This window comes from Enhydra lutris, unplaced genomic scaffold, assembly GCF_002288905.1.
Source record: "Enhydra lutris kenyoni isolate GAN:26980312 unplaced genomic scaffold, ASM228890v2 scaffoldscaffold64, whole genome shotgun sequence".
In the NCBI taxonomy this organism is placed as follows: Eukaryota; Metazoa; Chordata; class Mammalia; order Carnivora; family Mustelidae; genus Enhydra; species Enhydra lutris.
The window spans coordinates 5,524,630-5,549,939 of record NW_019154148.1 but is presented as its reverse complement, the minus strand read 5'-3'; the positions used below and the strand labels follow the sequence as shown (position 1 = coordinate 5,549,939).

General features: G+C 42.4%; 1 protein-coding gene across 3 annotated transcripts in view; it reads right to left on the bottom strand.

The window, feature by feature from the left end:
* Positions 1 to 223: 223 nt before the first annotated feature.
* Positions 224 to 25,310, bottom strand: part of LOC111158905 (tripartite motif containing 36) — a 47,336-nt gene continuing 22,249 nt past the window's right edge. For all 3 annotated transcript variants that reach the window (XM_022521226.1, XM_022521227.1, XM_022521228.1), the window contains exons 3-10: positions 23,982 to 24,307; positions 20,991 to 21,137; positions 14,315 to 14,410; positions 11,393 to 11,646; positions 11,049 to 11,173; positions 6,943 to 7,233; positions 3,317 to 3,614; positions 224 to 1,743 (exon numbers count right to left, since the gene is read on the bottom strand). In XM_022521226.1, coding sequence (XP_022376934.1) covers positions 1,389 to 1,743; positions 3,317 to 3,614; positions 6,943 to 7,233; positions 11,049 to 11,173; positions 11,393 to 11,646; positions 14,315 to 14,410; positions 20,991 to 21,137; positions 23,982 to 24,307 — 1,892 coding nt within the window. In that variant the 3' untranslated portion in view covers positions 224 to 1,388. The remainder of the gene's footprint in view (positions 1,744 to 3,316; positions 3,615 to 6,942; positions 7,234 to 11,048; positions 11,174 to 11,392; positions 11,647 to 14,314; positions 14,411 to 20,990; positions 21,138 to 23,981; positions 24,308 to 25,310) is intronic.

Genomic DNA, 25,310 nt, shown 5'->3' with positions numbered 1-25,310 from the left:
TAAAAATATGTATTAAAAACAAACAAACAAGGAAACCAGGTAAGGCCAAAGATTTGGGTTGGTCTATCAAAATAGGTCAAGAGCATTTCAAAACCACGAGTGCTAAAGTGTACAACAGTCTAGCTTCTGAATATTTTAATGTCTAAAAAATACACAGTTTAAATAAAAAAAGCATCTAGGTAAGAGACAGCTTTTAAAAATGAACATAAAATTTCAATCAAAATATTAATTCTTCAAACAAGAGCTGTTAAAAGGGTACACAGTCACTATGATTTTTGTTATTACTCCTAAACAACCAGATTTGTCTTTTACTGACTTTTACAGATGCTTACTGCTAAACAATCGGCCACAGAAAACAACATCCAACTGACCAGTTACTTCACATTTTAGAATAATTTAATGACTTTAAAAATAAGTCGTGAACTTTCCAAACATGTAAACATAAACCAGGACAATCTAATATACAGTATCAGTGCCAAAAAGAAGAAAATCATAAAATCACAGGACACGATAGGAGGGCAAAAGAACCAATATGCTAAATATCAGTGAATCTTCACTAATATTTGTAAAAAATAAATTATTTGATATAACTCATTTCATAGAGTAAGAAAAACTGAAGACAAATTTTACATGAAGTGACAAGTTTCAAGTGTTAGCCAAGAACTTTGTGTTTCCTGCAAACAAACAAACAATGTTTAACTACACACGAAGGTGGGGCATTACAGCTAAAGGAACTCTTTAAAATATCCTTAAAAATACAATTTTTAATCTTAAAAGAAAAAAAAAGCAGTATTCATCTTGCAGGGAATATACTCTGAAAATCCGTTATACACCTCAAAATACATAATTTTCCATTTAAATATACTACCATTTCTCTGACCTTTTTAACCTATCTATACTTTTGTTCTCCTATGAAAAACATATGTAAGACACAAGCTAAGTACTAATTTCCACCCATAAGGCATCTAAAAAATATCTTAAGACATGAACATGATACAAAATGAAAAAAATCAAACACCAAAGAAATGTAGTAATAAATACTTTTGTATCCCTTCCCTCCCCCCAAAGAAAGAAATGTAAGTATCAGCAACAGGGCTGACATAAATAAATTAGATTTCCTGTTCATAAAAAAAGACAGACAATCCAGTTAGAGAGTTAACCATTTCAGAGTTAATTAACCAGGAGTGTCTTTACTCCCATGGCTTGTGAAAGGCAGGACAACAACAGGGAAGAGGCAGAACTGTTTCGGTTTTCCAACTTAAGAGGAAACACGCACAAAAACCACTGTGATCACAGACTACTTAGATGATATGTAATTAGTTACAAAGGTTAACACCAAGGCATTATTCTGCTCCCCTTTCTACCCTAAGTCACGTCAGATGCTTAAACTACATGTGCTCTTGGTATTCTAGGTATTTTGCCGTGATGGGTTCCTCCAGCTGGACTCCCCCGCTGCCCATTAAGGCAAATGCTGGGTACATGGTGTGCGAGCAGTCCACCTGGCGCTCGTAAAGGCATTTCATGTGATCCATGTCATAGAAAGCCACTCTGCCTTTGTCGTAGTCAAGGAAAATCCCTATACTCGTGGGCATGGGGAGAACTCTGTTCTCAGGCTCGTTGGCAGAAGTGGCTGACTTGGGTATGAAAAACTTCTTCATGCCGATGGTGACCAGTGTGAATGGCTGTGAGGAGTCAAAGCAGGCGTCTTCACTTCCGCTGTCATGGCCACTGTCTTGCTCGTATCTGGAACACAACGCATGGAGTCTTAGCTGGGGTGCCAAGCCACAGGCCTTCGGGGGGCCTCCAAACGGTTTCACGCAATGATATACATCGCTTTCAAATTAAACAGTACATCAAAACTTTTATTAAGACACAAATCAGTTAAAAACATGACGACTACACATGGCCATTTAGAGTGATACCACAGACTCAGCCCGAAATTCTTTGTCATGAACTATCATAAAATGTCTATATATATACCTGCAGATGAGAATAGTACTAAAACCCTATAAAATAGTTCAGGACTCTGGCCTCTCAGAACTGAAGTGGAGGAGGGGTGCCTAGCTGGCTCAGACTTTTGTTTCCGGCTCATGAGTTCAAGCCCCACACTGGGTGTAGAGATTGCTTAAAGTAAGTAATAATAACGGAAGGAAAAAACGGAAGGGAACGGTCAGATTAAATATTCATAGCACATAATCATACATAAAAAATACATATATATATAAAACCAAGATGTGTGCCCTAACACAAGGAATTGGCAAATTCAAGTAAAATACACGGGCAATGCAAAACAATGCAGGAGAAAAAGTCATGTTTCGTGGTCCTAAGAACCCTCATTCTGGACTGGGATTTCTACACGGTTCTATGAGGCAAGCAAACAAGAATGAGGGTTTTTTTCCCCCAACAAATATAGAACAGTAGCAGCTTATATAAATTTTGGATACAAAAGTCCTTCCATTTTCTTCCCGGGCAGAGTTCACTTCTTACATATTTGTGATTATGGTACATTGACACTTTTAATCGGATTTTTTCACTTCTAATATTTCTGATGTTATAAGCTTTTTAAACATTATGAATGCCAATTTTCTATCAATATTCTAGGTCTATGGCATTATGTTTAACTGACCATGTCCCAATTACTGTTTTCATCGTTTTGTCTTTTTTTTCACCCTTGAGCAAAAAGCTCTTCCTATCAACTCCAATTATTAATTTGGGATTCTGTTCACACAAGTGATCAAAAATGGACTGTGTGGGCTAGTAGACCTTATCCCATCTAAAACAACAAAACCATACAATCTCGGTTCAATCACCCATCTCTTAAGAAACTGGAAGTCTCTGATATGGAAACCCATGTCCCATCACTCAATGTTGTAAAATCCTTACAGGGGACTTTGAAGAAAATTTGTGCCCCATAACAAAAGAACGACTTCCTATCTGTTCTGAAGTATGGCCATCAGAAGGACTTCACCATGCACTTGAGTAGCACTGACCACAGAAGCAAAGCAGCAAGGTAGCGGAGATGAAAACCTTTTGAAATTTCAAAGTGCAAAGCATAGTCAAGAGGTACCCAGAACAGACTCACTTCCTCACAGCACCAAAAGGAACTGCTGAATTGCAATTCTCACTGTGGAAATACAAGACAACCCAACGCCTTTCCTCAGCCAGCCATCTACCTACAGCCAAAGCACCAGGGTCTAAGGAAAGCACTCGGACCGCGGTAAGTAAACCCAGGCAGACTTCCTGGCTTGCCTTGCACATGACAAGGCTGTTTACCTGCAGAAGGATTCTCGAGTCCTAGACCGATAAGACAACCTACCTTGGACTAACTGCATCCCGGGGAGAACGGAGCCATTCCTGCAGTTTATCACTGGAAGCAACGCCTGCCTTGACCAGGTAGGAATATGGCTCCACACGGAAGGCCCAGAAGTGCTTCCCCTTGGTAATTCCAACGTCTCCGATGATGTAGTCCAGGCTCGTGTAATAACCCACTTGGATGCGATCCGCCGCGAGCAGGAGATTAAACCCGGCTCGGCTCTCCACGCGGTCTCTCTTCAAGTTCAGCAGGAGGTGTTCATTATTGTAGCCACATTTTTCATCAAAGAGGAAACTGAAAACTGTGGAGACAGCTTGGAATTAGTCTGATGACTATGTGTTAGGGTTTCTGTAATTGGCGGTTCGATCTGGTCTTGAACCAGAAAGGACTGAAATGAGCCAAGAGAGGGGATAGTTCACACTGCCCTCGACAAACTTGGACAAACCAACGTCCTGACTGGGAGATCACCTCCAGGAGAATCTCTCCATCCAAACGTGCTCAGAAATGTCAGATGGCAGGGGCGCCTGGGTGGCTCAGTGGGTTAAAGCCTCTGCCTTCGGCTCAGGTCATGATCCCAGGGTCCTGGGATCGAGCCCCACATCAGGCTCTCTGCTCAGCAGGGAGCCTGCTTCCCTTCCTCTCTCTCTCTCTGGCTGCCTCTCTGCCTACCTGTGATCTCTGTCTGTCAAATAAATAAATAAAATTTAAAAAAAAAAAAAAGAAAGAAATGTCGGACGGCAGAAGCAAGCATTTTAAGTGTATGAGAAAACCTACCGATGGGGTTCCTTGCAACAGACAGAGCAGATCTCTTCTGAATGTTTTACACTACTAGATCTGTCCCTTTGCTCAAAATAAGGGACTGTTCATTTTCATAATTATCTGTACATGCATTCCACATTCTATAGATTTGGAAAACATTACCTATTCTACTGGGGGCTTTTCCTTATCAATCAACATGGCAGAGATGAGACACAGGGCATGATGTTTAAAAAAAAAAAAAAAAAGGCAAAGGTCTGGGGTTTAGAGAGATGAGTTTTAATTCCTGCTTAAGGATTTAAACCTTTGATTTCCTCCAATAAGGGATGGACATAATGCCACTCTTCTAAGTTTCTATCAACTCAAATATATGAAGCAGGACATTGGCTGTTAGCCCCGAAGTAGAAATGACTCAAATGTCCAACAACACAGGAATGGATAAAGAAAATGTGGTCTATCCATACAATGGAATAGTATTCCACCTGAAAAAAAAAAAGCAAGGAAATTCTGCTATGTGCTGCAACACAGATGAAGACCCAAATACACCAGGAACAGAAGGATTAGATCATTCACTTCTGTGAGGTACAGGCAAATTCACAGAGGCAGAGAGTGGAAAAGAGGTTCCCAGGCTCTGTGGGAAGAAGGAATGGCAAGTTGGTGTTTAATGAACAGAGAGTTCTGTGTGGAAAAAAATAAAGCTGTTCTAGAGCCGTGAGTGGTGGTGGCCACCCAACAGGGTAATGTACTTAGTGTCACTGATCTGTACCCTTAAAAATGGTTAAAATGGTCATTTTAAACTATATCACATACCATAATTTTTAAAAAAATGTCTACTAGCAAGCTAAAGCCATTCTCCGTTTATAGGCTGACCAATCTTCCTGGTAATGCTTACTGTCCTGCCGTGACCATTCCTGCTTCCGGTCCATCTCAAGTGTCTCCTGGTTTACAAAAAAATGTATTTGATTGGTCACCCCATTCACACGGCTTCTCTCAGAGAAAAGCAAGTCAGCTTTGGGAGCACCCAGCTGGCTCAGTTAGCAGAGCGTGTGACTCTCAATTTGGGAGTTCAAACCCCACATTGGGTGTCGATATTACTTAAAAACAAAATTAAAAGGGCGCCTGGGTGGCTCAGTGGGTTAATACCTCTGTCTTTGGCTCAAGTCATAATCTCAGGGTTCTGGGATTGAACCCACATCTCCCTCTCTCTCTGCTTGCCTCTCTGCCTGTGATCTCTGTCAAATAAATAAAATTTTTTAATTAAAAAAAAAAAAAGGAAGGTAAGTTGGAACATGTCGTTTCTTCCTTCCCTGTCCACCACATATGTTCCCCCAAAAGGGCAGCTACTTCCAGGTTTCTAATTCCACTTTCAGTCAGAGAGCAGAGAAAAGAAAGGGGAAACTACATATGGTAAAATATCACTTAGTACTTACAAATCCATCCTCAAACTCTCTTATTGGATTTTATTCAAATTCAAGATGAACAATGTTAGCCAACCCTGATCTGTATTTGAATTCTAGTATCTTTTTTTTTTAAACTGGCCACAATGGGGGGCTCCTGGGTGGCTCAGTGGGTTAAAGCCTCTGCCTTCGGCTCGGGTTATGATCCCAGGGTCCTGGGATCGAGCCCCATATCGGGCTCTCTGCTTGGCGGGGAGCCTGCTTCCTCCTCTCTCTCTGCCTGCTTCTCTGCCTACTTGTGATCTCTGTCAAGTAAATAAATAAATAAATAAAACTTTAAAAATAAATAAACTGGCCACAATGGGCATGAAAAACACGCAGTGGAGTGTACACTTTGGACAAAAGGGGAAGGAAAGACAAGGGTGTATGAAATACGGACTCGTGAGCCACTGAACTGGGGCGGGGGGCAGCGGGGTCTAAAAACCAACTGGAGGAAGCTCCAAGGCAGCGACCAACAGGCCCAAATGTTCTCCTGCTATGCACAAGAGCACAACTTTGCTCCTGGATCACTCGTCCGTGGAGATGCTGCAGGCGGCACCGGACCTGGTGATTCTCATTCTGGAAAAATCTACAGGCGCTCCATGAGCTGCAGCAGTTCTGACTCTGAAGGTGGGGGAGGGGGCTGCAAAAGGGGACCTTTTGGGGGGCAGGGGGAGGGCCAGCTTCCACTTGGTTCTAACATTTGTCCTCCAACCCCGTGCATGCAGGGAATCACGGAGTTACTGAGAAAAAAATCCGGGGGCGCCTGGGTGCCTCAGTGGGTTAAGTGTCTGCCTTCAGCTCAGGTCATGATCCCAGGGCCCTGGGATCAAGCCCCGCATCAGGCTCTCTGCTCAGCAGGGGAGCCTGCTTCCTCTCCCTCCAACCCCCCCCCAGCCCCACCCACCTCTCTACCTGCTTGTGATTTCTGTCAAATAAATAAATAAAATCTTAAAAAAAAAAAGAAAAGAAAGAAAAGAAAAGAAAAAAAAAAGAAAAAATCCGGACAAGTCAGAAGTAGCATAATCACAACAATATTTCATAACAATAATTTTTTAAAAAATCTACCTAGATCTATGTTGTAGAGATTCCTATATACTCACCAAAAATACAGAACTCTACTACTTAAAACTCGTGAGGAAGCATCTGTGCGCTTTTAATCTCAAATTAGTAGCCCTGCTCACTCGAAGTTCTTCATGTTCTCTATCTATGTCAGGCCAAATTCTAATCCTGTTCCCAGCCTACCTGGTGAAATTCAAGCATGTGGTTTCTTCCTAAACCTACCTGGGGATAGAATCAGTTTTCTAAAATTTTTTTTTTTTTTTAAACAAACGAATGCTGGTTTTAGTGTGGATCTAGACAGAGAGCTGGTGCGGTTATTTTTTATTCAGGTCTCCTCGGACTCCAAGGCTTTCTGATCCCCCACATTCACACTACCTGGAGCCGGTGGGGTATGAAGAATCAGCTCCCTGCTGCAAGGACTGCAGATGGAGCCCTTGTAGGCTCTCACTCTGAAAGCATAGTTACAATTGCTTTCCAGGTCTGAGATCACTTTGCTGGTGCCACAGACTTCTATCTCGTTCCAAGACAGCATTTCTTCATCTCTATTAATCTTCCGATACTCAAGGACGTAGCTATCCGCTTTATCCTTTTCGGGATGGTACCAGTTGATCAGAACATTGTTATACACTTTGCTCTGTTCCTCGTTGATCTCTGGCACGTCTATGCCTGAAAGCAGCAAGATACGAAACGTGGTAAAATCACGGCGTTTCACAACCTGCATGCCCCTCCGTAAAAATGATATACCGACAAATAACTTCAATCGTTTCTGCATGGTCCGAGAATTTTCCTTTTTTTCTAAGCTTTTATTTATTGGTCAGCAGGCGAGGGAGAGAGCACAACCAGGGGGAGTGGCAGGCAAAGGGAGAATAAGGCTCCCTGCTGAGCAGGGAGCCAGATGCAAACCCATCCCAGCATCCTGGGATCGAGACCAGAGCCAAAGTCAGATGCTTACCCAGGTGCCCTGGTCCAAGAATTTTCTGAATCTGTAATGCTGTGTATAAGAAAAGGACCAATTCCGGCAATGTATGACAACAGGGACAGGCCCTGTGGACATGCAAACTGAAATACGCCAGACACAGAGACCTACGCTGACCACACGATCCCACTTCTATGAGGAATCTCAAAGAGCCCAATTCACAAAATCAAAGACTGGAATGCAGACTGCGGGGGGCTGGAGGAAGGAGCAACAAGCAGTTATTAATCAAGAGGCATAAATTATCAGTCAAGCAAGACGAAGATGCTCTAGAGAGAACTCAGTACAACATCGTACTCAGAGTCAATGACGCTGTGTTCTACACTTCAAACTTGTTAGAATAACAGATCTCAAGGTATGTGCTCTTACCACAAAATTGAAAATGAAAAAGAATAAGCACAAAAGACTTTTAAAGGTATATCTAGGTTTATACTTGAAAGGAAGGAGAACGACAGAGAAGACGAAAAAAGGTTCAGTAGCAGCTTTACGTGTTACATTCATTCTGAAACACCGTAAATTCAAGTTTTTTTAACCATCTGCATTTCCATTTCCACCTACTAAGGAACAACACTGGACTTGAAATTGTTAATCTATGTCCTCCTGGAATTATTTTAATAAATACTTTTAACTCTAAGTTTGGCCAGTCTGACAAAGTTCAATGAACTTCCATGATTTTCTTCCAGATTGTGTTCCAAAGAGTTGCAAAGTGATTTAAATTAATTTTTCTTGGCATAAACATCATAGTTATTTTTTATTTAAAAAATCAGGAACTATATATAACACACTTGAAGTAACTCAAAGATAATCAGTGTAATATTTTTGTGCAGATCCTGTGCAGATTCTCCCACTGGCATCCCATGCCATGGCTGTATCAATATGTAACAATGATCAGAACTCGGTTTCCAGTTTTTCATGAAAAATACGATACAAAAGTATCGCAGCTAAACCTTCATGCAGATGCAGGATCCCTTCCATAGAAGAATTCCAGTAAGCTTAACAGCTTAGGATAAGCTAACAAAGTCTCTCTCTCTCTCTCTCTCTCACACACACACACACACACACACACACACACACACCCACACACACCACCACATTTCTATCAAATCAGAGCCTCTCCCAGAAACATACGAGCAATGCAGAAGCCCGTCTCAGTATGGAACGTTCATGCAACCGGAAGTTACAGAGCCATAATGAGATCTGTAAAGTCATTCAAAATACATTTGGTGGGGGGGGGGGGGCAAAATAACATGAGTAGTACATACCCATACCCCCCCCTTTTTTTTGAACCATAGCTTACTAAAAAACATGTGCATGCAGAAAACAATGAGACCATTGAGTAGTCAGGGGCTGGGGAATGACTTTCCCGTCACCCATCCACTACCCCCTGGTTCTTTGTCAGACACTGGTCCAACCCAAGATTGCCAACCATCAACATCCTCTTTCTAAGGACTGTTTTGGGACCCCTAGGGCGTAGAGAACCTAGTTCTCCTAAGTAAACCAGCCCATGTATGAAAAACAATTCAAGTCTACCTTCTGGAAAAAGGGAGACTACAGTACCTGAAGCAGAATTAGCATTTGAAAGAGTAACAAATATGTATTTAAAAAAAGAAGGGCCTTATAATAAAAATAAACACATATCCAGGGTGCCTGGGGATCTCAGTCAGTTGAGTGTCTGACTCTTGATTTTGGCTCAAATCATGGTCTCGGGGTCCTGGGATCAAGCCCTGCGTCGGGCTCCACACACAGCAAAAAGTCTACTTGAGGGTTCTTTCTCTCTCCCTCTCCTGTCCCCCGCCAAACCCCACTGACAAGTGCTCTAAATAAATCTTAAAAAAAAAAAAAAAAAAGATAAGCACATATCTGAAAGGAGATTCAAATAATAGATTTGAAAGAAATGAGGTCAGAGTAATCATCCTTCAGTTTTTAACTTTAAAACATTTTCTCTTTTAGGTAGGTTCCATGCCCAGTGTAAGGCTTGAACTCACAACTCTGAAGTGAAGACCTAAGTTCAAGAGCCAGATGCCCTACTGACTAAGCCACCCACCCAGGCACCCGTAGAATTTCTAACTTTTTTTTTTTTTTAAGATTTTTTTGGTTATTTATTTGACAGAGAGAGAGATCACAAGTAGGCAGAAAGGCGGGCAGAGAGAGAGAGAGGGAAGCCAGCTCCCCACTGAGCAGGGAGCTCTATGCAGGGCTCGATCCCAGGACCCTGAGATCATGACCTGAGCCAAAGGCAGAGGCCCAACCTACTGAGCCACCATGCGCCCCTAGAATTTGTAACTTTAAACAAGACAAACTTCCTTCAGGTGACTGTCCAAATCCACACATCTGTAACTACACAGTCATCAACCTGTAAGTATTCCACTGTAGGGACCGTAACTGTTCACCGTCACTAGAAGAGAGATCGTGGGGGAGACATGAACAAGGTAAGGAGGGGAAAGGAAAGGAAGACCTCCCCACTGGAGAACAACAAAACACCATCATGAGAGTGTGTTACAGCCTCAAAAATGTGGATGCCCCAGTTCTAATCCCCAGTACTTCAGAATGTGACTTTATTTGGAGAAAGAGTCTTTATAGAAGTAATTAAGTTAAAGTGAAGTCATGAAGATGGGAACTAATCCACCAGGACCAGCATGACTGGAGTCGTTATGGGCAGAAATTGAGACAGACGCGTAACGAAGACAGAGGAAGGCCGCCATCAGCAAGCCCAGGAGAGCAGCCTCAGAAGGAACCAACTCTGCCAACACCTTGACCTCCGACTCCAAGCCTCCAGAACTGAAGAAAATACCTTTCTGCTGTTCAAGGCACGCAGTCCATGCTGTTTTGTTTCAGCAGCCCTCATGAGCTGATATGGCCAGGTAAATACTTAAAACCTCTGAGTCCGTTTTCACCTGGAGACATCATTTCTAGGTTTCTGCCCTAGAGAAACTCATACAGGTGTGCACAAGTGAACATGACAAAGATGTTCAACACAGCAACAGGGAAAAAAACAAATGGTCTCTCAGTAGGGAAATGATTTCTATAATGAAATACTATGAGCAGCTAAAATACAGCTTTAAACCAGAACTCTTTGAGCATCAAACATCTTAAACTTCATTTTTTGGAAAAACAACTCACAAAAAGGATACACATGCAATCTGATGCCATTTATTCAATGTGTTGTTTTTTTTTAATTTTTATTGATTTATTTGAGAGAGCACGCACGCACACAAGCTTCAGAGGGAGGAGAGGCAGAGGAAAAGGGAGAAGCAGACTCCCCGCTGAGCAGGGAGCCGGACGCGGAACTCGAACCCAGGACCCCCAGCTCACAACCTGAGCCAAAGGCAGACGCTTCACTGATTGAGCCACCCAGGCGCCCCATACGATGTTTAAAAACCACACAAACCGAAAGAATACACTCTGTGCATTAAAAACACGGTTCTTCCAAACCGAAGAGCGGGTTTTTCCCGTGTATTGCGAATTCCCATGACAAGAGTAAGCAGCTTTGGCCATCACTGAAACTTACCGCTAGAGAAAAAGGACAATTCTCCAAGAAGTTCTGTTTGTTTCGATGTGTTCACAACATAGTCTTCAAAGGACGTCTGAGCCGCGGGTCTAAAGCTCTTCAGAGATTCCGTGGCTTTCTGTATCCTGCGGGCAGATCGTTTATACAAAAACAACTCCGTAAAAGGTCCATCAGACTAAACATGTGCGATGGGATTAGCCAAAAAAAGGCCACTCAGTGTTTGGGTCTTAAGAGTGCGGTGAGGGTGTCCGCACAGAGCACAGCATTAGGAAGCCCCGGGAGTTCCAGCTGGAACAGAGCAGCCATGAAGGCCACTGCCAAGGAGATTCTAAACTCAAACATACCTGAGGTGGAGCTGTTTGGCCGTCTGCACAAAACAGGACTGATCCGTCTCCTTAAGTACTTCTTGGGCGTAGCCCACAAGCCCATTGTTCTCTAGAAGTCCCTGGTATTCCTCCACTTGAGTCTGAAATTTGTCTAATCTTAGTTTCTTAGATGCCTCAATCGCTTTCAAAACAGATGATTTCCTCTCTTCTAGAATTTCAAAGAGCTTTTCAAAATGTGTGACTGCTTCTTCTTTGGCTCTCTCTCCATTACACTATTATAAAACAGGCACAAGGGTTATATTACCTCACCTGCTAAATCCACATGTCTTTTCTCCAAATAACCAAAATTTAATCTGGTCTGACTCTGGTATTTTCAGAACAATAGTCTGGCATTGAACGCACTGCGCAAGGAACGATCGCCAACTTTTGGTGAGACGCACTTGTAACGGCATGACACTTTTCCCCAGCTTTCATCTCCCTAGTGCACCAATCAACAATTAAATAAGGAAACAACCTTCAACATGGACACAGAGGAACCTGAGGCAGGAATTAACTGATTTACCCAAGACAATGTACCACACAATTCTGGAGTTTTTCATTGATTTCTAATTCGGGCAACGTTTGACCCTTTCTACCCTCTTCCAATTTTTTTAAGAAAACTTAAATCGCAGCATGAAACTCAGAAAAATGACATCTTTTACTAAGATATAAAAACGTAACTCTTCTCTTCAAATTAATATAACTTAATTAGAATTAAATCCTTTGTGACTTTAGGCAAATTATTTAATTTCTGTTATGTCTTGAGTTTTTCTCTTCTGAAAGCTGGGGATAAGAGGATCCACTCGGGTTTTTTTAAGATTGGTAAAGATTATTTACATAAAATGCCAACAACAAGGGCATAGACTCTGTACACAGAACGATTATACTCACTGCACACGCAGCCCTTTGTCTACTTGGTCATAAAATGGTCCTATTTGTAGAGCTTATGGAACATTTCTGAATATCCATAAATCAGAGACCAACACGATTTTGAAAATGGGACCAGCAGAGCACACACACGCATTCATCATTACAGACCCATAAGCAGCAGCCAAGAGGAAAAAAAAAAGTCTTCAAACACATTCTTAAAAGCTGACAACATATGGAAAAAGAGCATTGTGTACTTTCCAATGGCTTCTGGCCAACATTTTTAATGAAAGGCAATTTTTTGCGGACTCCCCTCTGTTTCCTAAACCCAACAGGCAGAAATTTTTGTAAAGGGTGGGCAGGAGGGAAGAAAGAAGGGGGACAGAGGTTGATGACATTTTGGTAGTATTTCAGTGATAAATTACAGCATTAAACTCAAAAGACCATTACATGTAGGTAAAAAGGGGGGATTTTTTTTCCAGCTAAGCGTAATTATAGAATAAAAGGATAGTGTCACAGTCCTCACGGAGTCAAAGTCAAGAATGCAGACCATTTCTCCCAAGTATAGGAGATTCGTGCTGATAAGCTCACAAATGTAGCTTCAGAGAAAAGGACACAAAGAAGCTAAGTACTTTCTCCAGGATCCCAAGGACTCCGCGTCTGCATGAACAGCTCATGTGAATCACCAGCTCTTGCAACCAGTCCTGGGGATCCCTTATTTCAGAGGTCAGGGCAGCACGACTGAGGACCAGGAGTGAAACAAACCTTCAATGACCCAAGATACGATCCCCTGAAGCAGCGGATGATACCGCCCTGATAGAGTGGGTCATCAGACAAAAATGAGAAAAACAAAATCATGCTTTGCAAGCACATGGATAAACAACTTACTTAGGGTGTTTAATGCAATCAGTGAGTATCAGAAAAAGAGTAAAACAAAAGCAGTGCTGGTGATCTGGTGCTAATTTGCAGAACATCTCAATTTCTTTACCCCATTTTGGAAAATGAAATTAATTTCTTGAAATAAAATTTCAAAAAAGTCTCTTACTAGCCCAGATACTTTTCTGTTTCATTGTAACTTCTTAAAAGTGATCAGGAGTAATGGCTCTTCAATTTATTTCCAACAGAGAAGAGAAATCACACGTCGTAATCAATGAAGAGTATTTTTAATTTTAAAACAACCCAGTCCTATCATCTTCTACCTCATTTTTTAAAATGCTATCAATTTTCTCCCTTTTTTTAACTGAAGTATAATATACACACAGAAAAATGTATATGTGAGTGTGGAGACAGACTAATCTTTGCAAACACACACCACATAACCTGCATCCAGATTAAGGAAAAGGAATATTACCCAGATCGCAGACACCAACCTTTCCAGACACCCATCCTTGCCCTCCCTAGCCTTTAGTGACATATGTCCTGAACTTAGTACCTTTGTTGGTACTTTTCATAAAGATCACAGAGTTCGAGCTCTTTTGCTCTGGCATCTTTCTTTCAACATTCACCCAAGATTTAGCTACACTGTTGCCCCTTTGCAGATCATCATTCTTAAGTGATTATATTCTGGGGCTCAGGGATAGCTGGGTAGTTTCCACTCCATGGCTATTAGATTCCAGCCATGAACATTCTAATGTGTGTCTTTTGGTGACCCTGTCTCAGGTATATTCTTGAGAACAGCGCATTTTAAGTCAACACCTAGTACATACTTCAAAGGCAATCTGTTAATCTCATAGAAGAGAGGTAATTGTCAAGAATTCCAAACTTTACCTGATGTTACTACTTCTGAGATCCATACGCCCAGGTCAAGGGCTAGTCATTCGTTCCCCTATGCTTCCACAGCATTTCATCACCACCTCTCCTGGGCACAGATCACACATTATAGCTTAAACCTCTGGTTTCTCTAAGCCCGGAGAAGCAGGGGCGAAACCTACCCCAACTTCGTCCTCCGAGCTCATTTACTGCCCTCCGGATGTTATGAGTGAATGAATTCCCTAGATGGAGAAATAAAAGCATGCAAACCAGCTCATCACTTACCTCTGTTTCTTTCATTAACAAGTTTAGTTCAGAAATTTGGCTCTTCACCTGGCTCTCCTTGCCAATAAGGTAATCAATATCCTTTGAAAGCTTTTCCTGTCAGAACACACCAGTAACACAAATGAGAAGTATAACAAAGGCCTTGCAGATCTACCTTCCTTCCTCTTTTATCTTTTTACACACAATTCTTTAGCCCATGAGGAACATGCAGTAAAGTCAACCCTGACCACTCTCGTTATTAACCCAGGGTACACAGTTACTGGCCTTGAGCACAGGGCCCCACGGACCTATAAGAGACAAGAAGCAGGCTGTGATGCTTAGATTAACCAAAAAGCCAGAATACATTAAGTAATACATTTTTGCTGTCTCTTCATCATTCCCAGGTCTTCCGCTTCAAGTTTCTAAGTAACCGCAAGGACGGCGATTCAAATAGGATTGTCTTCCATCAGATTTTATAATTTATTTTCTCGCCTTTGCTCTCTCTCTCTCCTTCTCTCTTTCTTTCTCTCTCTCTCTCTCTCTCTCTCTCACACACACACACACACCCACACACACACCCCCTCAAAGAGCAAGCAACTCTTCCAAAATGACCTTCACAGCCTAGCCCGGACTAGATATCCATTAAATAATTACACCTACATAATAACAAATAGATTTATACAAACACAGCTCATTAAGCTCCCAGAGCGTACTGAAGGAAGAAATTCAGTAGATACTGAAGTAATTAATACCTCCATCAGGAGATATTTATGAAGTACTTACTTTGATTGGTCTCCTTACCATAGAGGTAACATCGTTAGGTTTTGGGGAGAGCCCCAGTTTAACCCAGAGAAAAACAGTATGTATGACAAGTATATTCAAAAGCTAACAAACCAACCCTTGAAGCCCCACAGGGTACGAAGCTGTAAGAGACAAACGTATGCAGAGTCTAAGGAAGAGGGATGTCATCCAGAAAACGCCACCCCAGCCAGAGCAGTGACAAGAGGATCTGAGCACTCCTCATTCGCCACTGCTGCCCTGAAAGAGGCTGGGTATGAAAAGAGGACCAGGACCTGCAGCTAATTCAAGAAGTCAGTCTCCTGCCTGTACCATTTGCCCCTTTTCTCACTTAGACCATGTAACAGGGTAAGAGAACATATGTTGAAATTAATATGGGAGGCCCCATCTTGGATTCTCCAGAGCATCCAGCCAACAGACGCACTGAGTTTCCTTGAGGGCTCACTAGAGGGACAGAAGGACGGCCCATGAGCTAGAGGAGTAAGATTTCGGAGAGTTGAGGAGGATGGGACCAGAAAGAACCCGCAGGGAGTCAGGGACAGACATGAAATGTGTCTTGACCCAACGTTTTACAGATCAGGAAACCGAAACTCACTGACAGCAAATATCACAGCGTCAGTGCTAGCTAGAAGCTTCCTCACTGCCCAGTACGCTGACCACGATTCCGCAGGCTGTCAGGCGCTTCCTCAGCACCAAGCTGCCAATGGAGAGAAGAGCTCCTCCAGTGCCGTCCCGTCAGGCCTGTGCTGGGACCACACAGGAGGGGTGCAGGTGGTCACACTCCTTGTCGCTACAGCAGCAACATTTTCATGGACATGGGGCTTCGTGGTAAGACCGCTTACACTGGGATGCAAAACAGGCTGGAGGAGAAAGGATGACAGAATTCAGGAACCCAGTGGCAAGTCAGAGAGCACCAGGCTTCGCTCCCAGGGAGGACTGCTCAGCCACAGTCTCTAGCCAACTACAGCCTTTATCTCCCGTCCTCTCGGGCCCCTCACAACAAGGCAGTCCGGGTTAAGATGATGTGCGTGTGTCCATTTTTTCACAGGCCTCCAAAAAGTGTAAGCATCAGACACTCATCCTAGACGCTGAAAAGTGCAATGTAAGAAGACATGGCTCCTACCCTCAGCAAAGACATCTAATGGGGGAATACGTTTTAAAACCTTTAGCTACATTAGGGCCCCAGTTCTCTAGGAACTGACCAGAGGCTAACTGCTCAAGGATGCCGAATTTGCTCCAAAGGCTTCCCCTTGACCAGTGGTTCTCAAAAGCTGATGTGTATCAGGCTCCAGAGGGCTGAGAGACACCACGGAGCCCCTCAAGGAGGACAGGCTTTGCCCTCTGCAGTTTTAAACTAAGTGTTCCAGGTGATTCTAACACCCATGCAAGTTTGAGAACCACTGCATCTGGCCTTTAATCAGGTCACAGGTCAAAGGTACCCAGAGAAACATGAGTCCACAAAACGAGGGAGAAGGGAGAGAAAAAGGGAGAGAAATTCATTCAACAATCACACTGAGTATCTTTCATGGGAGCAGGCTAGGAGAATAATATATAACCAATGTTTCCTGCCCCCTTAGGGCTTATCATTTAAAAGGTGTTCTCAGCTTTGCTCCATGTCTGGAAATGTAGGATAAAATGATGGGAAGAAAAAGCATAGAAAGATACATTTTAGTCAACTTCCAAATGACTTCAGAGAACAGGGCATTATGTTCTCCACAAATTTCACATACCCCCAAACATAGAAACCGTATTAACTTCTCATTCAACAGGGACTCGTTACAGGGATGTGTACATTTTCTATTTTAAGTCCTATTTCCAGTCATTTCAATTATGATTAAAATCACAAAGCCACCCCTTAGAGAAGACATAACTGCACATGAACAAGATCACTAACCTTCTTCTAGAAATTTATGGAAATAAAGAAAGTAGGAAAAAGTCCTCAGGAAATAGTCCTCAGAAAACCATCCAACTATAAGAAAGTGGACAAGTGAAGATGAGCTAACAACCAACCCTCCTTTAAAAAAAAAAAAAAAAAGATTCATTTTTTTATTTATTTAAGAGAAAGAGAGTGTGGGTGCAAGAAAGACAATGAGTGGGGGGGAGGGGCAGAGAGCGAGGGAGAAGCAGACTCCCTGCCAAGCAGTGAGCCTGACGTGGGGCTCAATCCCAGGACCCTGGGATTATGACCTGAGCCAAAGGCAGACACTTAACCCACTGAGCCACCCAGGTGCCCCTCAACAAACCCTCCCTTAATGAGAAACTGTACTGCTATGTGGAAGCTGAGAAAGTTTTAGAAAACCCACTAACACCCACAGTTGGGAGAAGAAGGCTGCTGAGATGAGACCACAGTGAGGGAGAGACAATGAACACCCAACTGTGGGGTCTTGTTCAGGGCAAAGTAGGATTCTGAAGCCTTAGCAGTCCAAACCGGCCAGAGGAGAGTGTAAACATGGTTTCCTGTGTTGGAAGGTGGGAAGGACTCCATATTGCTGGGAAAGCGAGGTCACTAAACAAAGGCAAGTAACAGGAGATGAAACAAGGCAGGTGTCTTTCTGTCCAAGGATAAACAGGAGTGAGGTTATGTGGAAGCAAAAACAAGACTAAAAAAACATATCTCACCCCAACAGTAGAAGAGAGGACTGCCAGGAACAGATGGGCCCATTCCTCTCCATTATTCACTATTTAGGACAGTTCACCTGAAAGCGCTAGCGAAGCACTTTTCCACCAGCGGAAGGGCTCCCTCAATTCCAAGGACAGGTCAGACACTCCAACACAGTCCACTGGTATCAGAAGCCAGATCGAACAGGGGCAGACGGGAAGCCTGGCCTCAGCTTCAGCCATCTCAACAAAGAGCAGTAATGAGATGGACAAGGTCACACCACCGTGATGCTCATTTTTCTTCTGTCTTTGCAATACTTGAGTGTATAAAAATGAAAATAGTAGAGGGGCCCCTCGGTGGTGTAGCTGGTCAGGCATCCATCTCTGGGTTTCAGCTCAGGAAGTGATCTTAAGATCATGAGATCAAGCCCTGTGTCCGGCTCCACACACAGTGAGGAACCAGCTTGAATTTCTCTCTCTCTCCCTTTGCCCCTCCCCACCATGTTCTCCCTCCCAAATAAATGCATCTTTTAAAAAATGGAAATAATGTAAACTCGTATCCTGTAGCCCTCCTGCTTAAAGCCCAAAAGTAAGTAAAAAGAAAGATCTAAGGAGATCTGTTTGCTATTTTTGGCAAAGGGGTCAATCTAAAGTTTATCCTCATTAAAAAGTGAGTAAATTGAAAAACCCATGATGGGAGTCTATTGGAAGAAAAAGAGAGTCTGAAACACTAGAAGAGTTAACAATGGAGCAAAAGAGTTAACTTAAAGGGATTCTACTATCAAAGATTTATTCCAGGTTACAGAAAAAATTTTTGGACAGCTTGCGTAAGACCAAACCACTAAGAAACAAAAAAAAAAAAAAAAGAGGTGTCAAAAGTTAAATTTAGGGGCGCCTGGGTGGCTGAGTTGGTTGAGCAGCTGCCTTTGGCTCAGGTCATGATCCCGGACTTCCGGGATCGAGTCCCGCATCGGGCTCCCAGCTCCTTGGGGAGTCTGCTTCTCCCTCTGACCTTCTTCTCTCTCATGCTCTCTCTCACTCATTCTCTCTCAAATGAATAAATAAAATCTTAAAAAAAAAAAAAAGTTAAATTTAGGGGCACCTGGATGGCTCAGGCAGTTAAGCATCTGCCTTTGGCTCAGGTCATGATCCTAGGGTCCTGGGATTAAGCCCCACATCAGGCTTCCTGCTCAGCGGGGAGTCTGCTTTTCCCTCCCCCACCACCCCCGCTTGTGCTCTCTCGCCATCAATCTGTCAAATAAATAAATAAAATCTTTTTTAAAAAGTTAAATTTAATTAGCAAACAATGGTAATGCCACTGGGGGGCACAAATGAGTAACAAAGACTGGATCTACTGTCCCACCTGGAAAAAAAAAACAAAACTTGAAACCTAACAGAGTATTTGAAATGGCTCTCAAGACACTGGACATCAAGAAAGAAAGTCCTGTGAGAGGGAAACAAGACGGACCCATGTCTGTGTCCACCATCCTGTCTAGACCCAGCGTCCTCCAAGGTCAAGGGCAGAGGGGAACTCAGGGGACCAGGGTCTCCCAGGAGATGAAGAGACAAAGCTGAGAAGTCCAGGGAGACCAGAGCCTATAAAGCAAAATCCTCAAGAACAGAAAGTGCCAGAAAGAACTCTGGAGAGTGTACCAAGGGTCCCTGTGGCTTATTCAGCAGAATAATGACCAATTTCCATGTGCCAGGAAACTTTCAGCGGCCAGGGAAAGGATCACCTAAAAGGATGACAAAGAACAACTCCAGGAGCTCATACCCTGCTGGAAATAGTGCCTGTGATGCACCGAACAAATTAAACAACAAATCAAAAAAGCCTCGAAACTCAAAATCCAAAAGGCACTGAGAAGAGTAAAGGAGAAGAGAAGTCTGGTAAAATCGGCCCCAGAACTGAATGGTGCTCTGTCCTAACTGAAAGCAAGATCCAAAAGCAGCCAACTGTTCTGAGGGAAATTAATCACACGTTAGAAGAAAACTCAAGAATGTCTATAGGTCATGAAGTATCCACTGCCCAACAAGGTAAAATTTACAAAATTGACCAGCAATGACAGATGACAGAAATCAGTAGACCAGGACAATAAAACGGTTACGCCTGTAGTCCACACAGTCAAAGCAGGAGGAGGACTGAGCATGATAGACATATCAAATGCAGAAGAGAAAAGCCATGTGGTAAGTTAGAATTTGATCTAGGCCCCAAAAGGCATGTAGATACCATTAAAGGTAGAAAGGAAACTCACTAAAATGAGTGGTGGATTTATGAATGATGACCTCATTTTAAAAGAAAAAAAGAATAAAACAAACAAAAAATAGCATTATACCACTGCCTCCCTTGCTGTAGCTTATCAAACAAGCCTGAAAGTTTTCAAAGGTCTATGTATAAGGTTCCGATAGAGAGACAGGAAGTGACTCAGTTTTATGTGGTAAGGGTTCCAACCAGACCCTTACTATAAATGAAGTTTCCACTATTTCTATAGGGAAGCAACAGGAATTAAGGGCCTTAACATAGCTACCGTCCCTCAAGGTGTGGCAATCCCACACACACACTCAACATGCGTGTCATTTCCACACACACTCAACAGGTGTGGCATTCCCACACACACACTCAACAGGCCTATCTTTTAAACACTCACACATATTCAACAGATGTGGCATTTCCACACATGGACTCAACAGGCTATCTTTTACACACACGCATACACACTCAACAGGAGTGGCATTCCCACATACATATTCAATAGGTGTGCCATTTCCACACACACTCAACAGGTGTGGCATTCCCTCATACATACTCAACAGGCATATCTTTTCCACACACACACAGACACACATTCAACAGGCTTGTCATTTCCACACACACTCAACAGGAGTGCCATTTCCAAACACTCAACAGGTGTGGCATTCCCACACACACATTCAACAGGCTTGTCATTTCCACCTACACACACATACACCCTCAAAAGGGTTGTCAGTTCCACACACACTCAACAAGAGTGTCATTTCTACACACACTCAAACACAAGCGCTGGGCTCATGTGGGGATCGTCATGGAGTGGTCTTCACCCCTCCTTCTCCAGAACCAGCCCATCAGCATGACCAAGGACTGCCAAGTCAAACACGCTAATAACCTCACATTACATCACTGAGGGACCCTCTACACTGATGACTCACTGCAGTAAAACGGAACCATACTTCAGCCATGATTTTATAAAGAAAAAGCTAAAGGCATAAAGTAAAACCGACGTTGTAAAAGACTCAACACTTAGTTCCCCAAATGCACAAATCCTACCTTTAAGGTTTTGTAGGCGCTGCTCATGGTGGTCACCCGGTGATTAGAGTGATCGCCGCCCAACTTACAGAGATGGCACACCGGCCTCCGGCACAACTCACAGTACATGTTTATTCTCTCCGTCTCGTGTTCTGGGCACATTAAAATCTATTGAGTGCAGAACAAAGGTGTAATTACGGGTTTTCAGAGCTTCCAGGATACTCGAAGTCCCCAAACACAAAGACATGCTTTGCAAAGATCACTAAATAAAACCACTTAAAGGAATAAAAGTGTGAAAAAAATACAATAAAAGTGTAAAAGCATTTGGTGTTTTAGAATTACTATTTCTCAATTTGAGGGTTCAAATGGTCAGTTAAATCTGTAGATGCCACTGCCCCTAAATTTGGCAGTTAAGGTGGTGGAAATCTTACTATCAGGCTTTCTCGCTGAATCCAGCCAGCAGGGCTCTGGGGGCGCTGACCAGGCAACCCTGAATGGCGCGAGCGGTATTTGTGCGAGGTGCCACAGCAGATAACTGATGGGAACCCAGGTCCTCAACGTCCTAGTAAGACATCAGCTACGAAGGAAGGGGGCACCTGGATGGCTCAGTCCACCAAGCTTGTGAGCTGGGGGTTGTGAGCTTGAGCCACACATGGGGCAGAGAAATTACTTAAAAATAAAAAAAAAATAAAAAAATAAAAAAAAAAAGCAACCTGGTATTAAGGAGCCTTGGAACACTTTCTGATACATGGTTCCAGATGTTTGCTTTTACATATTAAACATGAACACACTGGCCAAATTTAGAACTGTTGTGGTGTTGTTGTTGTTGTTTTCCAAACTCTGTTTTTCTCATCTAAGTTGCTACCTTCTTATTTACTCTGTAAACTATCACCATAGGTGTGTCTGAAATTGTACACGAAGTAACAAGAGAAGATTATTTTAGACTAATGTGTCCATGAAATCAAAAAGCTGTCTGTGGCTCCTAGAGTTCCCATTTTCATCAATGGCTGGTTTGATAGTATCAAGACACAAAGAAACATTCAATATGAAAACAACTACACCAACCGGTAGGACCAGGAGAAAAACAACTGGAAACAAATTTAAGATCTCCAGGATGTCCAACCTCCTACATTTTCAAAACCACTACATGTACTTGTTATTACTGTTTTAATTCCAGCACAGTTAACACACAATGTTGCATTAAGTTTTCAAAACCAGTTATGTTTTAAGCATAAATATAAAATCTGGCTCTCTACAAGGATGGATGATAAGAACTCCAAGTCATAGGCAAATATTCTATAAGGGGCAACTTTGTAGAATTTTACTGTATGGCATAACACTGTAATTTAAGGAAAACAAAATTTTCCTCAATATAACGTATCCTACCTCTTCAGCTCTCTCTTACCAATCTTCTACTGTATTTGTTAAGTAGAGTTAAGTCTGCAATGTAGACTAAAAGAATTTTACTCGAGATTTCATGTGTTTTAAATTATAACAACCCAAGTCTAATATAATTCATTTAATCATCATTGGTTCTTTCATAATGGAACAGTATTAATCAATTTAATTAATCTTCTAAAAGAGGCATTAAAGCACCAAGTTGAAGTCATAAATTGTTAAGAGTCTGTGACCTGGCGTATTTAAAATGAGATAAGGAACAGAAAAGGGGATTAAAAACTCTTTGGTCAATCTACTGCCACATGGACAGTTTTGAAAACAGAGTCAAAGGGTCGAAGCCCAGATTGCTTTTGTTTAACCGACCAGCCCTGCCCCACAGAGAATGATGTCAGAGGGGTGCCCAGATGGCTCAGTCAGGAGACCACGTGACCCGTGAGCTCATGCTTAGTGAGTCTGAGCCCCACAATGGGCACAGAGCTTACTTTACAAAAAAATTTCCCATATAGATATATGATGTTAGACATATTCAGCTCACAGTTTCAAGATAACTTCAGGATAACTTCAGGCTCCACACTGACCATGGAGCTCAATGCAGGGCTCAAACTCATGACCCTGCAGTCAAGACCTGGGCTGAGATCAAGGGTCAGATGCTTAACCAACTGAGTCACCCAGGCATGCCCCATTTTTCTACTATAAATTATTGTGAGGGCAAAGTTTTATGCTCAAGAATGTAAATAGATTTTCACACACAAGTTACTAAGGTAGAAGGAATAAGAACTTTAATCAAAAGAATTTATTAGGTTTTTTCTTTCTAAATCTATATCAATCAGAAAGCAGTACAAATGAGGATATTCAAACATCATTCTGCTTTTCAATCACTGAGCAGGGCAAACAACAATGCGTAAGGGTCCTGTGAGCATTATCAGAGAGATTACTCAGAATATTTAAGAAATGCCAATTCCATTTCAGATTATTACATGAACAAGCTTCAGAACCTTAGGCTGTACTTACTGTCATTTATCCCTAGCACAAGTTTAGCTAATTGAAAGCATCAGAAAAATGCTTCCCAATCAAATGTTTTAGACAACTAGGGGCTTATCACTTAAAGCACAAAAAGCCTTTGAACTTCACACCCTTCTCAATCTCAGAGTACCTCTGAGACAACGCAGCCTTTCCTCTGTTTGCAGAGGTATCATGACGAACATTCGAACATCATGCTCCATTACTTTGGGTTGTGACATGGAGATCCAGAATTCTGCCTTCAGTCTGTGTGGAGGTGTTTAGCCACCTACGAAAGACCTCCAGATACCAGGCCTCAATTTCTTGTACAGGCTTTTTGTGTTTGTGTGTGTGCTCATTTTTTTTAACACACAGGTTTCTATGTTCATGAACACTATCTTATTTCTAGCTAGCTCTTTATAGTAAGCTCTACACTCCACGTGGGGCTTGAACTCACAATCCCAAGATCGAGTCACACACTCTACCGACCAGGCCAGCCGGGCGCCCCTCTCATACAGGTTTTTTAAGCTCTTCCCATTCTTGTTGTCAAGCTCTGGACGCGTTACAGTTCCTTTTGCAATACTAATATTCTAACACAGTCAAAACTGCTCTTACCTTGGGCCTGAAGTTGGTAGTTGGACCCACATACTCATGCTGAGCTTTCACTGTACCCCACGGGTGGTAGATTTTAAAGCACTCATTGCAGTAGCTCGCACTACAGTCCATGCAACTCTTGGTAGACTCCTGGGGTGGTGGCTTACAGAGGTCACACATGATGGCCGTGGCCGCCCTCGCTGCCTGCCGGTACCTCTCCACGATAGTTTCCAAAGTGAAATTGCGAAACAGACCACTGATTCCTCGTTCTCCGAGATCCACGTCGTGCTCACAGCCGGGGCAAGGGAAAGTGGTTGTCCTAGGGGTCAGGGAACCGCGCTTCCAGCCTGTGTGATTGGAAGTCCTTGTTTAGTTACGTCAGTAGGAAAATGAACAGAATGAAGAAGAAAGGAGTGATGATTTGGAAAGAGATCTACATACATAGCTCCTTCACCCCCCACTCTCTCCCTCCTGCCCAGAAATAATACTCAAAGTGACTCCACTGGAATCAGTATTCTAAAAAGGCTTAATGCTTGTTTTTGTATACAAAAGACAAGCCCCACTTACTAGACCCATATCAAAGAGGAAAGGAAAAGCTATAGTAAACCCCATAAAAAAGCCACATCAAACCAGATATATGGACTAAACACAGAATACAATACTACACAGGGTCACAATTTTTTAATTATATCATTAATATTTGTAGTTATTTCTGTATCTCATATCCACTAATTTGGTTTTCATTTAAGTGAATACAGCCTTGGCTGTATGAACAGATAAAATGAGTTCATATGTAAATGACAGGAGTCCCTAACCCGTGCCCCATGGATAGGCTCCAAAAAGATCCAAACAGTTCCGTACACTATTTGAAACTGTATGCAAAATTTTCCATCTATATACCTATGGTTATTTTCTAGTTCAACAACCCATAGCTTTGATCGGATTCACAAAACAGTTAAGAACCGCTGTGAGAGAGTTTCCCAGGGTAGTATTGTTTTATCTGGTAGGCTAAGTCATTCGTTAACTGAGTACAAGCTCTCAAAGAATGAAAAGCTCATCCGTAGACCTAGACTCTAGTGACTTTATGAGGGACCAACCATTTAGTATCTTCTTATGACCTGCAAAAAAGAATCATTAAAATTACTTAATTCAGTAAGCCACAAGTTGACCCAGAAAGTATTATAAACAATTTTCCAATTGTTTATAATACAGTCAATGACCATACATAGCACACTTCTGTTCAATATTACCCTGATTTTAACAGGGCAAGAAATCAAGACATGACCGTCCTTACCTACATGTTCACAGGAATCTGGGGCTGTCCCTTTAGCCTAAGTACATGCCTATCAC